The sequence below is a fragment of the Stegastes partitus genome, unplaced genomic scaffold, assembly GCF_000690725.1.
Source record: "Stegastes partitus isolate 25-593 unplaced genomic scaffold, Stegastes_partitus-1.0.2 Scaffold639, whole genome shotgun sequence".
NCBI lineage: Eukaryota > Metazoa > Chordata > Actinopteri > Pomacentridae > Stegastes > Stegastes partitus.
The window spans coordinates 347007-369402 of NW_007578370.1; the positions used below are offsets into that span (position 1 = coordinate 347007).

Here is a 22396-nt window from a genome sequence, read left to right on the forward strand (position 1 = left end):
CCAACTGCACCACCCTGCAGCCCCAATCACAATATGTACATGTAAAAATAGAAACTGTATAAATACAGTCGTGACTCGATAATCCGACCCTGAACAATCTGAAAACCTTGCTATCCGACAGGTTTTTATGAAAAACGAACGGATCCCATAAAAAATAGCCTTAACATACCGACAGCCTCGGATTCCAGCTCCGCACCAAATATTCGGATATTCATCATTAATTGGACCTGAATATCCAGAGACCAGAAAGTGCTATTCGGTCCAGCCCTACTAGTTATTATAACAACTATAAACAGTAAATATTAACAACAAATGAGCCTTCAAGCATCAAGCCCTCCTTGTATCTCGACCTCCGTCTTGACAATCCGACAGCCTCGCTATCTGACATAAAAGAAAGTTTTACATTTAGTGTCGAACTATCGAGTCACAACTGTATATATAAATACACAAACACACACAATACACACCTGCACACACACACACATCCGTACACATTTATTCATTTTCACAGTAAAGCAGTAGCAGCAGTTTTTTGCAGTGTGACAGTGAAATGTATCAGTCGTACTGCATTGATACATGATTCACGATAAACTCACTTCTTTCCCCTTCCTGCCTTTCTTCTCTTTCACAGTCAGACTAGATTTGGCCACCGTGGCGTCTTCAGGGGCTGCAGGCCACGACAGGACCTTAGGTGTCAAACACCAGAGTATTAGTCCTACCACATTTTACATTCAAACATGTATCTCCACCCTCAGACCTTGTTTCTTCTACCTTTTCCTCCTCAAGCCTGAGAAAAAGTCCTTGATTGAGGAATTTCTTCAAGTCTCCCAGAGAACTAACAACGTACGTTTGTGCATCACTGAAGTCGATGCACTCTGACCACGTCAGCTTTGGTGTGCTGTGTCTTGACACTGCAGAAAAACAAAAACAGTGACGGGTGTCACACAGGTGTGCAAAAATAAACGCACACGCACGCACTTAAAAATGCCTTCTGGTAAATCATAGACGCATAATTACTTGAAAGTGATAATGGCTGATAAACCATCAGTCTAGTCATCCAGTTTCAGGATGTGTTCAACTCTCCACTGGCTGTTCTGACTGTATGTTTCTCTGAAGCCATTTGTGTAAATTCCACATAACTGATAAGAAACGGTTAATCCCAGCTGTACAAAACATATCACCAAGTAAATAATCCCAAAGACAAACACTCATATTACTTCCACACTCCCTTATACTCCTCCACTAATGTAATGCAGCCTCTATCAGTGTTTGTGCTTGTTGCGCAGTTGTGGAGGTCAACATAGATACTATACGAGATAATACCATGTGCAGCATCAGAGCAGGCCTCTTCAGAGTTAACCACTAAGACTCCAGTGTCTGGTCTGAATGTGTCTCTTTCATAGTTGTTGCTTGATAGTAGGTCAGTATCACATGAGTCATCTTCTGTCCCACGTGTTGCAGACGCTGTGTCACATTTAGCCTCACTGTCAAGTTTCTGTGAACAACAGCACAAAAATGGAATTAAAGATAGCAGAAATACGTCAGTGTCTGTGCAGTTCATCAGTTATCTAATGTTTTAATGTTCCCTTTAAGAAAATGTTGCAAAACCACGCATTCAAGGCAAATGTGCACGCTGAACAAATACAGTTAAGTGTTACAGATTTAATATGTTTATGTAGATTTTCTCTGTTTTTGGACAACTTTTGCTTGATTTTGTGGCATCAGTGTCTTGAGTTACATCTTAACATGATTAAATGCACATACCCATATATATACACTGAAGGAGCTATGGGTTGCTGTCATCTTTGATTCTTCTCCATACTGGCTGCATACAAATCCTTTCCTTATATGTCACTAAGTAAAGGCAGCATGATTCACAGTCCTCATTCTGTGGTAAACAGCAACAACAAAAAAACTTTGTACATTCAGCTGAAACTAAGATGAGGCCTCAGATATTGATGTTTGTCAGATCAGGTGCATAATTTCCAACAGATTATAAAAGTCTTTTTTTTTTTTCAAACAAAATTCCCCGTCTTGTTTCTTCAGTTTCCAGGTTACGGAGATGCAGATTATGTGACCAAAAAGGAAGAAAGAATTTTATACTGAAAATGCTTTAACTTATTTTAGAAAGGAATGTCTATGTAGCCAGTAAAGACAAGAAGAGCAATCACAGCAATGAATGACTTTCAAAATGAACGTATGAGCATGTGAGTATGGTCTTGCAAAAAATGTAGAAAAAAAAGAAAAAGAAAAAAGAAAGAAAAACATTTTTGCATGTAAAGGAAATGAATTTTGTAAATGTGTAAGAAGGATACTTCACCAAGTTAACAGGTGCTTCATGACTAAGGAACTCGTATGTGATGAAGTAGCTGAAGGAGACAACAGGGAAGTCAGGAGCGTTTTCCTCCACACTCATCAGCGGGTCTGGGATTCCTCTCATCCTTCCCACACTTACTGTGGCTGATGCCACGTCTACTGTCAGCTCTGTGCAAAATAAAATCATCCTGATATTATAAACTGTCAGCACACTCATGATCCAGGTGAAGCTTCATAACTTCTTATAGAAAACTGAAACAAACGCGTGGCCACAGTCACAGGAATCAGACATTCTACTTGACAGCACATCTCACCGCTCATCTTGGCCAAGCCTCTAAAACGATGTCTGTCCCCGGGGGAGATCCATGAGGCGTCCAGACAGGAGAGTCCTGGGAGACGGTCCACAGTGAAGCCCGGATAGGAGGGCGTCAGGGTGAAGGGGTTTCCCTCCAGCACCAGTGTCTTGAGGCAGGGGAGGGTGCTCAAGGCCTTCAGCAGGGCCTGCTGGTCCTGGAAGTCACAGTCACTGAGGTCCAGACACACCAGCTGTGGCCTGAGGTCAGAGAGAGTCAGTGGGAGTTACAATTTATTACCTCTGGCTCATTAATTGTTAGATTTATGATTGACAAAAAAAACACAGATAACAATAACAAAATAAAAATGAATACATGTGAATTATCATCTATTATGTACAACTTAAAATGAATTATATGCAAATTTTGTATTAAAATACACTGTTCAAAATCAGGTTTCATCCCCTAGTGGGTCATTTTTAGACAACTCCTGGCTCTGAAAGGCCGACTGTTGGTGCTGCAGCCAGTAGCCTCGCTTAGCCAATCCATTCTGTCGTTTATAAATGTGTACATACTGTATTTACATAGTGACACTTTTGTACAAATAAACTGCAAATAGAGTGTGTTTAGTCCAAACGTAATAAACTAAAGAGCCCATCCACCCCTCAAAATGTCTAATAAAAATAGTTCCCCATGTTTAAGTTTTTCAATTGGCCAGTCACTTTTTTTTTGTGTGCAATTTTTATAAATTTAAAAATATTTTTTAATGTGCCAACATTTCTGTACATGATGTTGGTATTTGATGTTCCCTCCAGGACATCATACAACTGTATTTGGAGGGTGTGTTGTGCCCCCTATGATGACTAAACTGTGGTTCATATGAAAACGTAGCGGCTCTAAGTTCTGTTTAACTGACGACAAAGAACGGAAGTTTAAGTATAAACCTAAAAGGGCCTCTCAAATTTGGATATCAGCAGATAAGATGAAAGCTGGGGTGTAATTTTGTGTATCCCCTTGCTCACACTGAAACCAGCGAGATCAAAAGATTTTCAGACGACTGTGACATCACGCTCACCGGTGTTGCCTCTGTCACTGTAACCTACTGACAACCTGACATCAAACTAGTACAAGTGTGAAATCACAAGTGTCACAGATCAGAAAGAAACTACAGTGAAAACATCCTGGCACGGCGTCATCGTCTTACAACATCACCTTACAGTCACTTTAAAAACCACACAGCGGCCCCCTGAATTGTCATTTGACCTGGTTTTGGTTTATGTCTACAAAAACCTTGAGTGTCGGAGCTAACCAGTGTCTTCCTGTGAGATGAGAAACGTCTTCATGCGAGCCCAGACTGTTGCGGCTGAGGCCGAGGTACTGTAGGCGAGGCGGCGGACGGCCGGTGAGACCGTTTAAAGAAGACAACCGGTTTGCACGTAGCTCCAGAATCTGTGAAAGAAACGTATTTGTCATTACATTATTGTCGTCATTACAACAGCACTTGTGTCAACCAGCTATGTCACCGCATCTGAGAGAAAAGGAGGAAATGTGATATTTTCTTGCTCTTTATGAATAAATGTGAGTCACCGCATGTTGATGGCTGTGTTTCTGTGGCATCTACTGAAACACAATGTTATCTGATAAGCGGCAGAGAACCACAACATTAAGCTGGTGCAGGACTGTGACTTGCCGTCAGGTTGCTGGGAAGGTTCTCTGCAGGGACTTCGGAGATTTTGTTGGCACTCAGCACCAGTTCCTCCAGCTTTGAGAACTTCAGCAGGCCGTCGTCAATTATTGACACCTGAACACAACGCAGACAAAACATCGAGCAGAAGGAAGTTTTTAGAAACGAGCAAGTTTCTATGTAGGCGTTACTAAAAGGAGACATGGGGACTGAGTGGCTACATGCTATTTGTCCTGGGAATTTGAACTATCCTGTGGTCAAAAACACTATATGAAAGCAAAGCAGTGATTCAGCCCAATGAGTGTCAAGTATTAAAGTTTTTAGCTTTGATACGAGGGGTTGTGCTAAAATCGCCACAAACAAAGAGAGGTGAATTAACCCAATGGTCTCAGCAAGGGTTTTGACCTTTGACCTTTCTTATAGTCATTACCTGGGCTGCAAATTAGGATTACTGTTTTCTCCTCGACTTGATACTCTTAAAGTTTTTGTGTTTTTTTTTTTTTTTTTTACCCTAACCCAGTTTTCTGGTGCTGAAATCGTTCACCCTCTTCACAATTACTCATTTAACTCAACACAAGTGCAGCCAGTTGGTGCTACAAGTTACATGATTAGTAAATTGGAGCTCATCTGAAAGCAGTGAAAGTGTCTCAGGTGATTGTAGTATAAAGACACCTGCATCTAGAAGGTGAGTCACTACTATTAGATAGAACAACACCATGAAGACAAAGGAACGCTTAATCTGTGAAAAGATTATTGAAAAACATATGTCAGGGGGCGGATGCAAGAAGCTTTCCAACTCACTGAATATTCCTTTTAGTACATTTAAATGCATCGTAAGAAATGTTTTTATACAGCAACAGTGTAAATCTGCCTAGAGCACACCGACCCTTAAAGACTGAGAGCAAGAAGAGACGAGTGAGTGAAGCCACGAGACACCAATGACTCCTCTGGGGTCTTCATACTAGAATCACTCGACACATTCACTGCACTCAGATGGTCTCCGTTTCACTATACATCAGATTGTGGTTTTATGGATGCTGTAATTATTTCAGGTAATATTGTGGGGGTTTTTTTGTTTTGCTTTTTTTTTGACAAAGTAATTAGAAGAATGTAACTAAACAGGCGTTCAGGTTTTATCATCCATCCATCCATCCATTATCTATACACCGCTTAATCCTCACTAGGGTCACGGGGGGGCTGGAGCCCATCCCAGCCGACTTAGGGCGAAGGCAGGGGACACCCTGGACAGGTCACCAGTCTATCACAGGGCTACACTTAGAGACAGACAACCAAGCACACTCACATTCACACCTACGGACAATTTAGAATCACCAATTAACCTCAGCATGTTTTTGGACTGTGTGGGAGGAAGCTTCTAGCTGCGAGACGACAGTGCGAACCAACTGCGCCACCTTGCAGCCCCAGGTTTTATCAGTTTTTGCAAAATCCTCCGAATCCTGTGGCTGGAATCATATTTAAAAATGCAGTATACTCACTTCCTTGTCCACAATACGAAGTGTAGTAAAGTAATTGTAAATGAAGTTTGTGCGTAGGTGTCGAGGTGTAAGCACAGCCAGCTTTCTCAGGGCCGAAGCTTGAGGGCTCCATGAATCATCGCGCCACCACGGAGAACGATAGCAGCTCAGCAGATCCAGGAGGGAATCTGTCGGCTCTGTATCTGCTCCCGCTGCACTGCCTTCTGTTTTTCTCTGGGAACAGAACGGCTTATTTAATTTATTCATGTATTTGACAGGGACAGTGCTTACTGATCAACAGAAAAATGACTGTAAATGAGTCAGAGTGGCACAAAGGGTCATTTTCAGCCGCCAACTCCATCCAGTTTTTAAAAGGGCAACTTTATTTTTGTATTTTATGCTTTTAACCTTTTGTTAAGTAATGCATGCAAAAAAAACAAGCTACTGTAGTAATTTGAGAGCTTTGAGCCACTACCTTGGCATTGTGATTTTTTGAAGATAATCTAGAAAACACTGTAAGCAATTTACAGTTGAAATAACTCACCCAGCTGCCATTTCCACAGGGAAAGTCACTGAGACACAGGCGGCGAATCTTCTTCTCTAAAACGGCAGAAAGTGTGTTTGAACTCATGACAGCTACTGTTTGACTTTATCCCCCACAGTAGATTTATTTACAGAGAAACACTGCAACTACTGTATGTTCTGTCAATGCATGCATGGTCAGCTCGTCTTTGGTCTGTCTGTCAGTGAAGAGGCCTCTGGTGTTTGTTTGTTGGTTGCCTGGCAACAGCTGTGCCTCCATGCAGGATCCCTGCATCACATGTAGACTTCTGTGAAGCAGTTTTAAACTTCAGCAGGGTGAATTAAACCAAGTGTTAAACTGCTTGTAACAATTATAAATCGAAGGATTAAATGAAAAAAAGACAGAGGAGATATCAGATTCGGAGAAAGTCTCTTTTAAAAAAAGTACCTGGCTTCAGTACATAATGGCACCAAATCTATATCCATCCATCCATCCATCCATCCATCCATCCATCCATCCATCCATCCACTATCTATACACCACTTAATCCTCAGTAGGGTCGCAGAGGGGCTGGAGTCTATCCCAGCTGACTTAGGACACTCTGGACAGGTCACCAGTCTATCACAGGGCTACACTTAGAGACAGACAACCAAGCACACTCACATTCACACCTTCAGACAATTTAGAATCACCAATTAACCTCAACATGTTTTTGGACTGTGTGAGAGGAAGCCGGAGAACCCGGAGAGAACCCACACTGCACGGGGAGAACATGCAAACTCCACGCACAAAGATCCCGGCCGCCCTAACTGGGATCTTCTAGCTAACCACTGAGCCACCTTGCAGCCCAGCAAATCTATATCCAATTCAAAATGTTTTCACCTTAAATCTACTGCAGTTCAACACCTTCAACCCTGTGACTCTATGACATCTGATTAACCAGATATAACAGAGAAAGACATCAATATTTCAGCAAAACGTAATAAATCCATACGATTAGCTCAATGTGACATTATTTAGGAACATTATCCGTACAGCTTAAGGCTGATGGCTTGGTGTCCCAGCTCTCCTAGTGTACGGGGAAACATCATAAAGTCAGTCGCTTTTGGTTTAGCAAAGGTATGTATTGCTTAGTAGCATAATCAACACACAAATTACACAAAACTGAAAGTCAGAGTGTGTGGATGTTGTTACTAATAAATCAATAAAACAAATACAATCATACAATCAAAAGAGGACTAATGTTGTTCCAGTTTGCTAAATAAACTGTAGATGAACATGGTATGCAGCGGAGCTAATGCCTCAGTTCAGTCTCAATTAATAAATGATTACAGAAGCTACAGTAACGGCTACCAAGTGAATACAAAGAGACACAAACAACAGCACTGGATAAAATGAACTTGTGGTGGCACTATGAAGAATCAGGGGATAACCACAATGCGCACAATGCCATCTACTAAAAATTTGTTGAGACATTTTGCCTAAAACATCGAATATATCATGTGAACCTTGACCTCAGGAGGGTTAATCCAAATAGCACCTCATCGCTAGCAGCAACAACACGAACAGTCACTCTGCTTAACCGGTACCTCACGAGCATGTGACAAATAAAACTCTTGAATCTTGAAATATCAGCCTTGTGATGAAGACAGGAGAATTCATACTCTGCAGACCGTGAATATCAACCGTTGTTGAGCTATTTCAGTCTGTGGTGGGCTGACCAATACACCAACATCTATCATTCCTCAAACCATGCTAACAGAAGTCAAATAAGAAGGTTGAGAATAACATATTGTGAATATCATTATTTCTTTGTTACATTATGAGGACTGATTGAATGAGTACGTCGACAATTTTTTTTTAACCCGCAGACAAGAGGAAAGGAATCAATATATGGAAATCTTGAAGAACTGACACACCCGTACACTGTTATCGCTGCTTATCATTTAATAATGACACTTTTACGCAGGTCAAAAACTTTCCAGGCTCTCACATCCTGTGTTAGTAAAAGCATACAGATTGAGGTGGAGAAGCTGCATAGTTTATTTGATGACTCATGTTTCCAGGATACTCATTATTAACTATATTTTGAATATGACACAAGACCAGATTTGGGTTAATACTATCTCAAATGTTCGGGAAAAGGAATCAGTGTGGAAAGCAAGCTTGGTGTTTTAATCTAAAAACAATACAGTTTGATTCGATGAGGCCGGCGCCCTAAAAATGTAATTTCCTCAGAGTCACATAACTTTTCTCTTAGTAAGCAGGATAAGCAACTGGGCTACGACTTCTATCTACTTTGTCTGTCTTTTGAAAAGTGATTAAACTCTTTCATGCGTTTGAACAAGAAAAAAAAAAAAAAAAGAAGCAGCGCAGTTCAGAAAGAACAAAGTTCCGTGAGATATGACATGAGTTTTGTTTTCGTATTGTTTGATGCCATCGTAACAACAACCTCTAGAATATCTGTGTAATCTGTCTAACAGGTTGCCAGGGTTTAAAATTCAACTGGTAAAGCTTCGCAGACTCTTTTTTTCCATTCAACCAGCAGACATCAGATGTCCTGGATAGCTCTGTGGCTGTTTGCATATCCTCCGCACATTCAACCACTGTGGGAACGGTGCCCTACAATTGCAAAACAGATAAAGGTTCAGAGCAAGATTTTTTCAGACGATAATGCCACAAAGGCGTCATCTTCTTACTAATGGCATGCAACAAAAAAATCCCATGTTTCGATATATAAGCACGGCGTGTGGCACTTTAGGGCCATTAGCTCAACGACGAACAAATCACACCATGCATCCTGGTAAAGGTAAGCTGTTTCTATGTGGTAGTTAAGTCATTTAGGACTGTTTTTTTCCTGCAAAGAGTAAGAAAGTGACAAACTTGTCAAAGTCACTCTGGGATCTCAGTGATTAAGAGTCACGTTTCGGTAATTGTATTGTGACTTTCGTTGTGTTGTTATGATCGCTGTCTGACTACTGAGGAGTGAAAAGTCTGAGGATGCGCTGCTGAGAGTCTGAAATGAGCTTTGAAGCAACATTCTGTCCAAGTCTATCATTCTCTCAGTACAATCTTGAGTTTTCACTGCGATGTGGATTCCAGTTGGACTTAAGTAAGCTTTTGGTTGAGCTGCAATGCAGATGACATCATTGTATTTTTTCCTGAATACCTACTTGTAGAGCTCCTGCTGTCCCTCATTGCCATGATGCACATCTCCTTTATGGCCTCCATACCAGTTCACTGGAAGAAGATGGAGAGATTGGAGCTGCCTTTGTGTAATCTAAAGCAGGCGGAAAATGACTATGTGAGTAAACATATCACGCTTTAGGTTTATGAAATATACAGAGGAGTGAAAGCTACTCAGACACTGACAAACTTAGCTCTGCTCTCACAACTTTTTCAGATTTCATATGATGTAAAATATCATAATATAAAGTCATGTTACCTCCTCACTGTAAATGGAGGGACTTTGTTAATGTGACTGTAAATTAATGACAACTGACATCCTCAGAGCTCCATCACTGCCTTTGTGATAACTGCTCTCACTTCCTCTTTAGGTCAATAATGTTTTTAGGGGGGATTACGACTTGAGCAGTTTAAACCCACTTGAGGGAATAACAATTCCGGTGGGAAACACCACGGAGGAGGAGATCCAGGACTCGGTCTGCGCCATCACCGACTACCTCACAAACCACCTACCGAACATCACCATGAGGCTGAAGGTGAAGCACCGAGACTACCTCATTGGCAACACTACGGCGTTTCACAATCAGTTCAGAAAGGCTGTTCAAGCTGCTGCCGTAAAACAATGCCACAGACAAATAACAAGCACAGACATCTACACTCTGAAAGAAACTGGCCTCCAGATCATTTACTTTGCCAGGAAATGGGTGGAAACATTTGCAGATATAAAGCTATTCTGTAACCTCTCCTCATGACACTTTAGACAACACTGTATTTATTTATTTGTGCTCTCTTTATTTATTTATGTATAAATTCATTAAGCTGGTTTTCTGTATTTGTTAACGTAAAACAGAAACTATGTATTTTATTTACACTGAATAATGTTCCATTCTGACTGGACATTTGCTGCAATAAAATGCTCAGTTCAAACCATGAAGCTTTTATTTCAAACTTAGACTCCGTCATCCTGGATTCCACAGCAAGAACACGACACGAGGTTTCTTCAGTGTATAAGGACATAATGCACAATTAGATACCATTGTTTTAAACTACTGTTTTTATCCATCCATCCATACGCTGCTTAATCCTCACTAGGTTTGCGGGGGAGCTGGACTCTATCCCAGCTGACTTAGGGTGAAGGCAGGTTCACCTGGACAGGTAACCAGTCTATCACAGGGCTACACTTAGAGACAGACAACCAAGCACACTCACATTCACACCTACGGACAATTTAGAATCACCAATTAACCTCAGCATGTTTTTGGGAGGAAGCTGGAGAACCCACAGAGAACCCACGCTGCACGGGGAGAACATGCAGACTCCACGCAGAATGATCCCCTTCCACCCAGGTCATCACCTCTTTGACCTGCTGCCCTCCGGCCGTCGCTTCAGGTCTTTAAGCACCAGAACATCCCGGCACCGGAGCAGCTTCTTCCCTCAGGCCACATCCCTCATGAACAGTCAGTAAATCACTAAAGACTTCTGTTGCACTCCTCTGTGCATTACCATTACATGTGCAATTCCTCAACTTCAGTTGCAATATTGTATTGTAATTCAATTCTCTTTCCTAATTTATAATTTGGCTTATTTCTCTTCTTATAGTACTTTTTTTTATTACGTAATACTTTTACACTTTTGATTTCTATATTTATTCTTGTCTTGTTATTGTTGTGCATCAGTCTCATTCACCACGGCAAATTCCTAGTGTGTGCAAGCTCACTCGGCAATAAAAAAAAGCTTCTGATTCTGAATCCAAGGAAGTATTATTCCTTGCTCAGAACAATCACATTTTCGAGGGTCTAAACATACTCAAAAACTTTGCACACACATGAGAACTGGTGAAAAATATTCTATTTTATGGGACTTGTGAATGTGTCTCAAAATGGCTCCATAGCGCCCCCCTACAAAATTTATAACAGCTACTACGAGCAGAACGTTTCACCTACATCTACGCAGTTTGGTAGACATCAGGGCGCACAAAGAAGTCGGTGGGTGCCATACCCTAAACCAAACAGGAAGTTTGCTATGTTAATTTGTTTGTGAGATTTTTGGTTATTTTTCATCATTTTCAAGAGCAAACTCCTCATAGGGGATAAACGCCAAGACACCTAAAATTTGGCCAGTACATACAAAAGGCCCTAAAAGTGATCAAAATCTTCCGCTAAAGTCTGAGGGCGTGGCTGACGTTTGATGACTCGCCATTAAAAAGGAAGTGCTGTGTAACGGTCCTGTACAAGCTCCAATCTGCCTCAAACGTCACATGTTTGATCCGAGTGCTGCCCTGATGACATCGTCCTATTGTTTGCCCAATGACCACATTCTCTTAAAAGGTGGCGAAATAAGGCTTGACAACTTGATGACTCGTGGAGAAAACCGTGAGTCAGCTATCTCAGCTGCACAGGATGGAATGGCCCAAACTGCATAGGTTTGACAAGAGTCCATGTCTGATGACGTCCACACTGTAAAATTGAGTCATAGTCATAGCGCCACCTATTGGTAACAGGCATTACACTTGCATGTACCATTGTTACAAACTTTTGGACATCATCCTTTAAATTTGTCTGCTCAATCTCCCCACCTCGACAATGCTACAGCGTGAAACTTTTGCGTTTTCATGCAATGCCGTTGCCGTGGCGACGCATCTTCGCCGTGACACGGGAAGGACTTTTTGACAGCTCAGGAATGCTCATAAACTCACCAGAATTGGCACACGAGTCACTATTGCCACAACGACAGATAATCTGTCGGTCTGACAAAATAGCTCTATAGAGCCCTCTGCAATAATTTATCCATTAGCCCCCGCAGGACGTTTTACCTACATCTACGAAATTTGTTAGGCATACGTAACACGCCAGGACACACAAAAAAGCCTCTTGGACCCGTAACGTGAACTCAACAGGAAGGCTGCCATTTTTAATTAACTGTGATATTTCATGATTTTGGTCATATTCAAGAGCGAACTCCTCCTAGGTGTTAACTCCTACACGCCTCAAATTTGGCCAGCGCATACAACAGGGTTTGATTATTCAAAGTTTTCAAAAGTCAAAGGGCGTGGCAATGGCAGCCCTCTGAATTGTGATCATTTGCCATCAAAAAGGAAGTGTATCAGACAACTGAGCACATTCTCTGATCTGCCTCAAACTTCACATACTTGATCACTGTCCTGCCCTGATGAAACCCATATGCCAATATCCATTCACGGTCATAGCGCCACCTGCTGGCAACAGGAAAGAACATGTCTTACACTTTCATGTGCTATTATTAGCAGGGCCGCAGCTAGGAATTCTGGGCCCCCAGAAAGAATATCGTCATGGGCCCCTCCACCCCAAGACTGTTGCCACTTTTTTTTTTTGGCATTGCATTGCACCTGTGTTGTGCATTATGTTTTTCAGTGTTTTTGTCAGTGCCTGATGTAATGCACGTAATGTGTTTTCTGTTTTACAAAGTGGTAGTATAAGTATTATGCATTAGTTGTCTAATTTCTGATTCACACGCTATAGTGCTGATAACTCATTAAAACCATGTTATTATACTTCTGATTGCAAGTACATTTATAATTAACCACTCAATAAATAGATAGTAGGTATTTTATTGTCAACAATCAAGCACTGATGTGCATAAACAACAACAACCAAAAAAGAAAACTCAAAGTGTCCTGGCTCAAGATTCTCAGTTGTGAGACTGAAATCCCCAAGGAAGATGCCTCATTTAGCATTTAACTATTTGAATATTTATTGATGAAACAGACAGCAAATATACTTTTTTGTGGAAAAAAATGGGGTAAAAAAAGAAGTCTTATCTGAACTTAAGTTAAAGTTGACATGTTTGTTTGCAGCTTAACCTGCCTCTTACTGAGCAGAACTTGAACGCGTCACAACACAATTCAATACAGCCTCGTCATAACATAAAGTCCCGAGTGAATGCTGGAGCGTTTGAGCACTGTCCTCCTGCTGTTGTGGCTTGTGTTAGTTCATCAGCTCTTCCAGCTTTCAGTCCCCGCCGACCTACACAATTAAATCATCTATTTCAGGGGTGTCAAACTCTGGCCCGCGGGCCAAATTTGGCCCTCTTTGTAATTATATTTGGCCCGCGAGACAATACCAAATGACTGCGAGAGCTGCCCCCGGTATTATACTGTACTGTATACTGTCTGGGCCCCTGCTCTGATGTTCCTATTCCTGGCCTCTCTCTCCACTCGTTTCTGGTGTCCAGATTTTTGTTTTTTGACGCCGGGCATCATCTTCCTCCTCAAATGCGGGACTTTGCTCGTCGCGCACATACTATATTCCAACGAAGAAGAACGAACCGTGGACTAAACCATTTTGGAGGAGAGGTGGTAATTGAAATGATTAAAAGTAAAATATTATGCGACTTTGGTTGAGCTCACATGCATTAGTAATATTATATATATATATATACATGATCATTTTGTCATAGAGCCTACTGGGGAGCGTATGGGCCCTAATGGGCTGTGGGCCCCTAGGATCGTTCCCACCTTTCCCCCCAAACCGACGGCGCTGATTATTAGTCGGTTGACCATATTAACCTCAAATGCGGTGACATGAGCATTTAGATGTTGATGATGACTCACGGTGAAAATCGTGAGCCTTGGTCAAACGGCGTGTCCGTGGCGGCCCTCTGAACTTTAATACTTCGCCATGAAAGAGCAAGTGCTGTCCCCCTGCGGCACTCGGCCTCAAGCTTTACATGTTGGATCAGAGTCCTGCCCTGATGACATTCTAATGCCAACATCCACTCACAGTGTCACCTTCTGGAAACGGGAAAGTACACATTTTACATTTGTATTTGCTATGAATAGCCGGTTAATCATATTAACCTCAAATGTGGTTCAAGTTATGATTAGGTGATTTGTCCAGTGACAAATCACCTAATCATGTCTTCCACAACCCTGACATGGACCACATCTTTAAACAGAAAATTGGCTGTTGCAAGTGATTTATTTATTTTTTTTAAAACGCTAGGTGGCAAGTCACACATGCATGAGTAATCAGAGAAAATAATGTCACCACAGAGTAAAGCACCTTGAATGAACATGATTTTTTACTATGAAAGATGTTATCAGTCTGATTTGTACTCCTACAAGGGGGTGTGTAGGTTTTTCACAGGGAAGCCCCAAAACTCAAAAAGAATCCTGAACCTGTGTGGATTTTCCTGTGACCGAGTGGGCAGAGGAAACTGTGAAGCTGATCTTTATCTCAGGAGTCTAATAAAAGTACTCCTCGAAAGATGGATCTCAGAAAGTTTCGCATCAGAGCCTGCTGTTGATCAAAAGCCTCCAGTTGTCATGGATTTTCGTGCTGGTAAGCATCTTCTTGAAGTGCGGCTCAAAGTCCCGCAGCTCGGTTTCGTGCGGCTGGAGTTGCGCAACATTGAAACTCTGCAGCGGTGGCTGCAGCTCAGATGTCTCAGATTGTCTGTGTGTGTGTGTGTGTGTGTTATCATTTAACTCATCTCCACTTTTGCTCTTTCATGTACAGTCCTCATCTTCCTGTGCCTGCACATTGCACATGCATCCTGCAGTCCTGTCATCGGAGACAGAACCAGGGCCATGAACGACGCCATCCAGGACATACGGCAGAACGTAAAGAGCGCGTTGGACAAACTGGTGAGGGTTTTGATGCTTCGTGGTGGAGGGATGAAATGTTTTCTCAGTGATTCGGTTTACGTTCATTAAGATATTGTGCCTTAAAAAAAAAAAAAAAAGCTCTATGGTTGCTCAATACATGGCATCAGAGAATTGTAGGAAGATTAGTGTTGGAGCGCATTTGTTCACTTTTGATGTTTGCGCAATTTTCACATATTCTGAGGAGAAAGGCTGTGCAGGGCCTCCGATTGGCCCACAGTAGGTCCGCTGCAAACCAGGTTCATTATTTCCTCATCCAGAAACTAGCCAGTGCTCCAGAACAGAAATCATTTCTTCATTGACATACAACTGATGCATCCATTTAGATTATTGATCAATTCATTTCTAAGCAAAAATCTCCCATAAAAAGTGGATATCTGCTAATTCTCCAGTTTTCTATGGTGCAGTAAGCTCAAGATATTTTTTTTTATTTTTTTTTTGCGTTTTTGGCAGTTAAACAATTTTAATATGGGCATTTTCACTGTTTCTGACATTTTTCAAAAGCAATAGACTGTCGCCTATCCAACAGTCTACCATAATCTAAAGCTATTTAAGAAATACAATTATTGTTAGATGTATTAAAACTGATAAAGACCATTGCTTACCCAAAAATCTACAATAATTCGTCATTAGTGATGACATTTTAAAACAATGTCAAAAGTACTAAATTTAATAAATGATCAGTTGTTGCTTGTCCAATGATTTTCATCGTTATTCTTTAGTTATTTCATGAAATAAAAATGATTATTAGATGTATTAAAACTGAAAATTAATCAATTAATGCTTGTAAACAAGGAAAATAGTATTACTTATCCAATAATCTATTATTTAGTTAAATAAAATCTATGATGTATTATCATGAAAGATAGGAAGACTGAAAAAATAATAGATTATTGCTTGTCCAATAATCTACAATAATCTTTAGTTTTTAATAAAATAAAATTGTCACATAATAAAACAGAAAAATGTAAAATAAATAAATAAATAAATTTGATTATAATGAAACTGATTATTGCTTGTGTAGTAATCTACAATATTTATTTTAAAAAAAAACCCTTAATCAGATTATTTAAAACGTGAAAGATAATGAATTATTGATTGTCCAATAATCTATAAACATCTATAATCACTTTATTAAATGAAATCATTCTTAGCTGTATTAAACTGGAAAGTAATCGTTGGCTTCAGCATTACTTTTGTCCTGTGATGGAACAATGTAGTCATGCCTGAAGTTTTGTGTGTGTGTGTGTGTGTGTGTGTGTGTGTTATTTGGACGACACAGAAATAACGAACACAACTTTACAACAAAGGAGTTCAATGTAAATTTGAACAAGCAGGCTTCAATACTCCAGTTTTTGTACTGACTCACCAACTAAAGCGAGTCATTCTCTTCCAGCCTACACCTGAACAGCTTGCAAACATCTCCTGCCCCTCCCTGAATGCCACAGAGCTGCTTGGACCGGAGCAGCAGCAGCTCCAACGTCAGCTTCCCTCCATCAGATGCTACTTGGTAAAGCTCGCCGAGCGCATCCCCCAGCTGTCAGAGCTGCTGAGCACAACCAGCCAGCAAATCCAGGATGTGGAGACACCTGACCAGACGGTTGAGAAGAACTGCAGCCTGCCCGTCTTCAACAAGACCGTGGACCGTTTTAGACATGCCAAGTGTCTGCTGCACATCCTGGATGAACGGCTCAGCACAGCAAAGTTTGCATGACTGACTAGTACGAATGTATTTATTTTAAACAGCCTTAAATTATTTAGATAAAATTTTTTAATGGTTTTGAGTGATTGACAAAGCAAGCTTGTACTGCTGAAAGTTATTTAATAGTTCTGATCCACTTATCAGCATCTGATAAGCAGGCAATATTTATATAAAACTTAATATTTATTGAAAAATAAAGCTGGAAGAAGTCAAGATTTTTCTTTTTTCTTGTGTTTATTGTGATTCAGAATCATTTAAGGCATTTTAAAATATACATGTTGCATGTAGACATTTTACAAAGAAAACAAAAAAACACTAAAATGCAGCATAAGAAAATATCTTTTCTTAAAACAAATAAAATACTAAATGTGGGAAGAACTAACATGGGCAGATCCAATCTGCAATGATACACTGTACATCATCCGGTATAAAATCCCCTCATAAAAACAGCAAATAACAGCTGGAAATCCAACCTGGTATGACAAACATTTAAAAGCACTGAATGAAAGAGGAAGAAAACCAAATGAAATCATCACACAAACGCTAAGCTTAAGGTGAACATAGGGGCCTTTTTGTGCTGTCATTCTTTGAAGTAGAGAAAATTCTTTAAAAAACAAAAAGTCAAAAAGGGAAATTTTATCACTTGCAATCATGACAACCATAGCTGCATTCATTGGTGCATTTGAACTTTTTGTATAAATTATTTTGGGGTACACGTGAGCTCTTCATGTGTGTTTTGCAACACTAAATAGTTGTGCATTGAAAAAGTGTTGAATTTTGATCACTGCTACCACCATCTATACACCGACAGGCAAATTAGCCTGAAAGCAAGAAAAATCTCTCATTTAAAAGACACTCATCCACATTCACAAGAAAAGACTGCACGCAAAAAGCTGCACGTCCATCAAAGTGGTGCATTGTGCTACCGTAAACTCAGTTGTTCTGCACAAAAAGAAAGCAAAAATACATATAAAAAAAAAAATCCATGTCTGCCTGAGGAGTGCTGAACCACAAAAAAAACAAAACAAAGAAAAGACAAATCAGCACAGTTAAGGACACTTTGACCTTACAGCTGACATGCTAACTACATCTGCATCGTGTCTAATTCTCACGCCGTCAACAGAGCACAGTTCTCCGTTAACCATAATGTCAGTAACACAACAAATGACCTGTGCGGATGGGTAAACTGCTCTTTGATATGGCTTCTTATGAGTTTCTGTGTGCTGTCTTCATGTGACAGACTGATTGTTTTCTTCTGTCGTTAACACGTTATAAATTAGTGTAACCATGAGAAGAAGAAAAAAAAAATTAAACCACGTGACATAACCTGTACCCTTGTAGTCAACAAGCATTCCTGCAGAGAAGGATCCTGACTTGATTTGTTCAGATGAATGGAAAAAAAAAACATTACGCACACAAGCGTAGCCCTGAGTCACTGACGAAGACCAGAAAAGACCCCTACTGCGCAAAAATCTTTTAACACTGTACATGTGAATATAAATATATTGTGTACTGCTATTTCACTATGCTCCCTATGAGGGCTGTAAGTAGTATTGCTCCACTGTGCTGTGACCTGCGCAGTAGTATCCATGTGTGTAACATGTTAAAGATGACTACTACTGCTGCTGCTGCTGCTGCTGCTGTGTGTAAATTGCAGTTGAAATCACTACAAATGGACACAGTGAGCAAAAGTATGAAGGCAGAAGTTCGGCATGGACGGAAAACCACCAGAAAACCATGCCCGTTAACTGGCAAAATAACTTTCACCTGAGTAATTTAGGGATGGAAAATACAACCAAACTCGCATCCTCCTGGTACTGATTAGGCGCTGACCGGCCCACGAGCCATCAGCTTCGCCATGTTTCAGTCGATGCTCTACAATCTGCTGTGAAGTCTTTCTGGAAGGTTTTCAAGCCTCCTAAAACCATAAACTACGCTAAGAGCAAGTCCTACAAAATCCACATTAATCTCATCTCTTGATGGAAAAAACAAAAGCGTCATATCCAGACATTTATACATCTGAGCAAGAGCACAAAATTAACATTCATTTATTATTTCCCTTTTGAACACATTGTTGCTTTTGCAATAAAAATGTCATTTACTTTAAATATAAATTGTTGTTCACGAAATAAACCACAAGTACCAGCATCCAATAAAGTACGAAGAAGATTGTCACCTCAAGCAGGTGAAAGTAGTAGTTATTTTAAACACAATGTAATAAAAGCCTTTTTTTTTTTTGCAAAATTGTTGAGGTCCTTTCATGCATCATTCCCAACTTTCAATGTACAACAGAGCAAAATCTCTCCCTGCCTTACATTCAGAGGGAACACAAGCCTGACATAGTTTGGATTTATCGTTGTGACCTTGCTCAACAGCTATAAGAACAACTAGTGATATGCCTTTGTTGATGGTTTATGCTAAAGAGGGGCAGGTGGCTTTAGGGGTCACCTCAATTCCTCTGAGAGAAAGACGAAGCATCTGTGCGTGTGGCAGCCTGGACAGCTTCTTCAGGAAGCAGCGATGGATCGGTGAGGATGGACGTAGTTGTGCTCAGCTGGCGAAGAGTACTCAGCACCACTGAAAAACAGGAAAGCGCGCTTTAGTAACCACAACTTGACTATAAAATGGGTTATTTTGATGTTAAGTACTTGAACACTTGGGTCACAGCTAAATATAACATTTCTGATGATTCAGTGGGAATCAAAGTTCGCGGTCCAATAGAATACTGGCATAATCAAGGGTGATATTTAAAAAAAAAAAGAGTGGGGATTTTTGGAGGGAAGGCAAGTTTGAAGAGCACGAAACGCCACCAACACATGTCGTATATGGAACAAATGACTGTTAGACCAACATGGTTCAGCTTGTGGCCTTCATAAGATAACGGTTTTTTTTGCTTTATTGGGGCAGAGAAAGACAGGAAAGTAGGGGGAGAAGAATGGGGGAAGGACCTGCAGCAAAGGGCCATGAGCGGGACTCGAACCCACAACCACTGCGTCTGGGCCATGGGACGCCAGCTCAACTAGGTGAGCTATAGTGGCGCCCATAACGTAAGACTTTATCACTCATTAAGCATACCAGAAACAACATTGTACTGTTCATGGTATGTAGTGCTATAAATACTACAGACGTTGCGGGACAGTCAGTGAAAGAAAACAAGCAGCAGAAGAGCTATTAACATGTATTTAATATTTCATTAGCTTAAATCTGCATTAACATCCAGCAGAAGAGGGTGTCTAACATGAACAATTGTGTGAAGTCTTGTTTCTGCTATTGAAAGTTGACAGCAAAGGTGTTTGTTTCTAAAAATAAAAGGAAAAAAAAAACTTCTTCTACTTCAGTACTGAAAGTGGGTTTGATAAAAATCGACAACCGAAAGAGTAAAACTGTGGGATCTGATGTAAAATGCAAAACCACAGAACAAGCAGCAGAAAGACTAAAACTCTCAGTAAAGTTGAGGGACAGGGCACATCCTCTGAGGCTGAACTACACCCTTCACATCACTCATTTTTTCTTTACATGTATGGAATTACTAACATGTGCAACTTCAATTCTAAGAAAAATATTTCTTTCAGCCATTAAAACTATTTTTCAATTCTAACCGTCATTGTCATTGTCGAGGTACTGTTGTATAATGTGTGTGATGCTGTGAATTGTTCATACTGAAACATGGCACAAAACTATGGAACACAAATAAAAAGTATTACTGATAAAACGCACATTTTTTGAGTGATCAGCAAAGCAGCTGACCTTCAGCCTGATTTTGTTGCACAATTTCCTTCGGAAACAACATTTTAGGTTCATTGCTTCCAAGGAAACTGTGGACAAATTCGTCATTTACCTTTTCCATGACCGTTTCATTTAACCTCAGTTTATCAGAACGCACGAGAAAAGTGACTTAGGGTATTTTTTTTTTAAACTAATGATTTGCCTACAAGACAGAGATAGGAATCACAAAATTTTAAGGGAGAGCCCCACGACACATGGAATTAAGAAGCGGGAGTGATAACCTTAATTCTTTGACAACTTTCTGCAGCTGCACAGCCTCCAGCAACCTGCTAAAACTATGAGTAATGATAAACCTCATTTGACGTCACTTTGCATTATCAGATCCTGGAAGTGAAATTGCCAATGTCAGCAACTAAAGCACAATGTTCAGATCGAGTGGGAGATAAAAATAAATAAATAAAACACTACCAGAAAATGTGATAATCACTGCTTCTAGGATTTCATGTATTTTTATTAAAAAATGAGAAGCACTGTTAAATTTCTTGTCATGTCTTGTTTGCTTGCTGACTGAAGAAAGGCAGGAAATTACAGAGACGGTGAGATAAGACGCAGATCATCTCAAGTAAATGAATTACAGATAGTAGCGATCAAACACTCTGCAGCTGGAAAGAAGTCCTCTCCCATGATTGCTGATTCATTTAGCTGCCAACTGATTAGGTGAGATCGTGTGTGTTAAAGAGAAGAAGTGTTTTTACTTACTGGGTCTGAGCACCGGAAGCGAGCAGTGACGATCGAGCCACTGCAGCGTAGTCTGACACAGCTCTGCTCTGCTTGTAGTTGACACCATCCCATTGAAAGACTCAAAGAGCGGCTTGATAATGATGCTGAACTAGAAAACATGATGGTCAAGGATCAAGTATATTGCAGACTGGGACAAATGCAGCTCTGCCTGACCAGCTGTAGGAGAGCCAAACTCAAATCTGTGCTTTTGTAGCTTCTGTTCTCCTGTTTCACTCCACATTTAGTAGTTTGTCTTTCATTTAAAAGTATGCAACTATTAAACTTGCTTCTTGATCATTCAGGTATAACTTAAGGGAGACGTTTAGAGATAAAAGCAGTTGTCAAAACATAATCTTTGCACTGTTTCGGTATAACGAGTGCACTGCATGGTGTATGTAGTTCCTCCAATCTCCATCATTAGTGAACTAGAGAAGAGCTGCTGTCTATCCTTTCTTAATTTTCCTCAAGACCCGATGAAAACATTTTGAAATTATACAGTTGTGCAACCATTTCTATCTTCTCCTAAACATAAAAGCATCCCACATCAAAGTGAAATTTTCACACAATACCAAGCAGCAACCAGAGTCAGAAGCTCTTTCATTGCAGGATACAATCCAGAAGTTCCAGTTCTGTAGAGTGCGGCTCTTGACATATTCATTAAACTTTTCCTGCATGTGGTCGAAGCGATGCCGCCTCACTGGTACCCCCGTCGCAGGCAGCTGCTCCTGACACACGCTGTTGAGAAGCAGTGAGGGAAGGCAGAAAGGGTTGATTTGTTACATGTCTGTCCAGCGTATGTACATCATACGTTGGGTGACATACATAAGATGCTTTAACATACTTAATGGAAGTGTTGAGCTCCTCTATCTCCTCTCGTAGTCTCTTGACCTCTTCTTGCATCGCCTGCCTCTCCTGCTGGAGCTTCCCGATATACTCCACTGTCTTCTGCAACGTGACTGCATTACTGATCTAAGTGCATAAGACAAGGCAAGACAGGTTTATTTATAGAGCACAATCCATGCATAAATCAAAGTGCTTTATAATGGCAAAGAAATGAATTACAAAGATGA

General features: G+C 40.6%; 2 protein-coding genes across 2 annotated transcripts in view; both read right to left on the bottom strand.

The window, feature by feature from the left end:
* LOC103363206 (leucine-rich repeat-containing protein 43) overlaps positions 1-6399 on the bottom strand; it is a 12602-nt gene extending 6203 nt beyond the window's left edge. Inside the window, exons 1-9 of the mRNA XM_008289859.1 lie at positions 6313-6399; positions 5790-6002; positions 4300-4410; positions 3919-4058; positions 2631-2869; positions 2321-2484; positions 1324-1495; positions 772-911; positions 597-686 (exon numbers count right to left, since the gene is read on the bottom strand). Coding sequence (XP_008288081.1) covers positions 597-686; positions 772-911; positions 1324-1495; positions 2321-2484; positions 2631-2869; positions 3919-4058; positions 4300-4410; positions 5790-6002; positions 6313-6399 — 1356 coding nt within the window. The remainder of the gene's footprint in view (positions 1-596; positions 687-771; positions 912-1323; positions 1496-2320; positions 2485-2630; positions 2870-3918; positions 4059-4299; positions 4411-5789; positions 6003-6312) is intronic.
* A 10668-nt stretch (positions 6400-17067) lies between these two features.
* On the bottom strand, positions 17068-22295 carry mlxip (MLX interacting protein; the record flags this gene model as incomplete). Its single annotated transcript, XM_008289861.1, has 4 exons — positions 17068-19397; positions 21306-21435; positions 21938-22061; positions 22168-22295. Coding segments are annotated over 4 exons (510 nt in total), but the record flags the coding sequence as incomplete, so codon positions are not given.
* Positions 22296-22396: the final 101 nt, after the last annotated feature.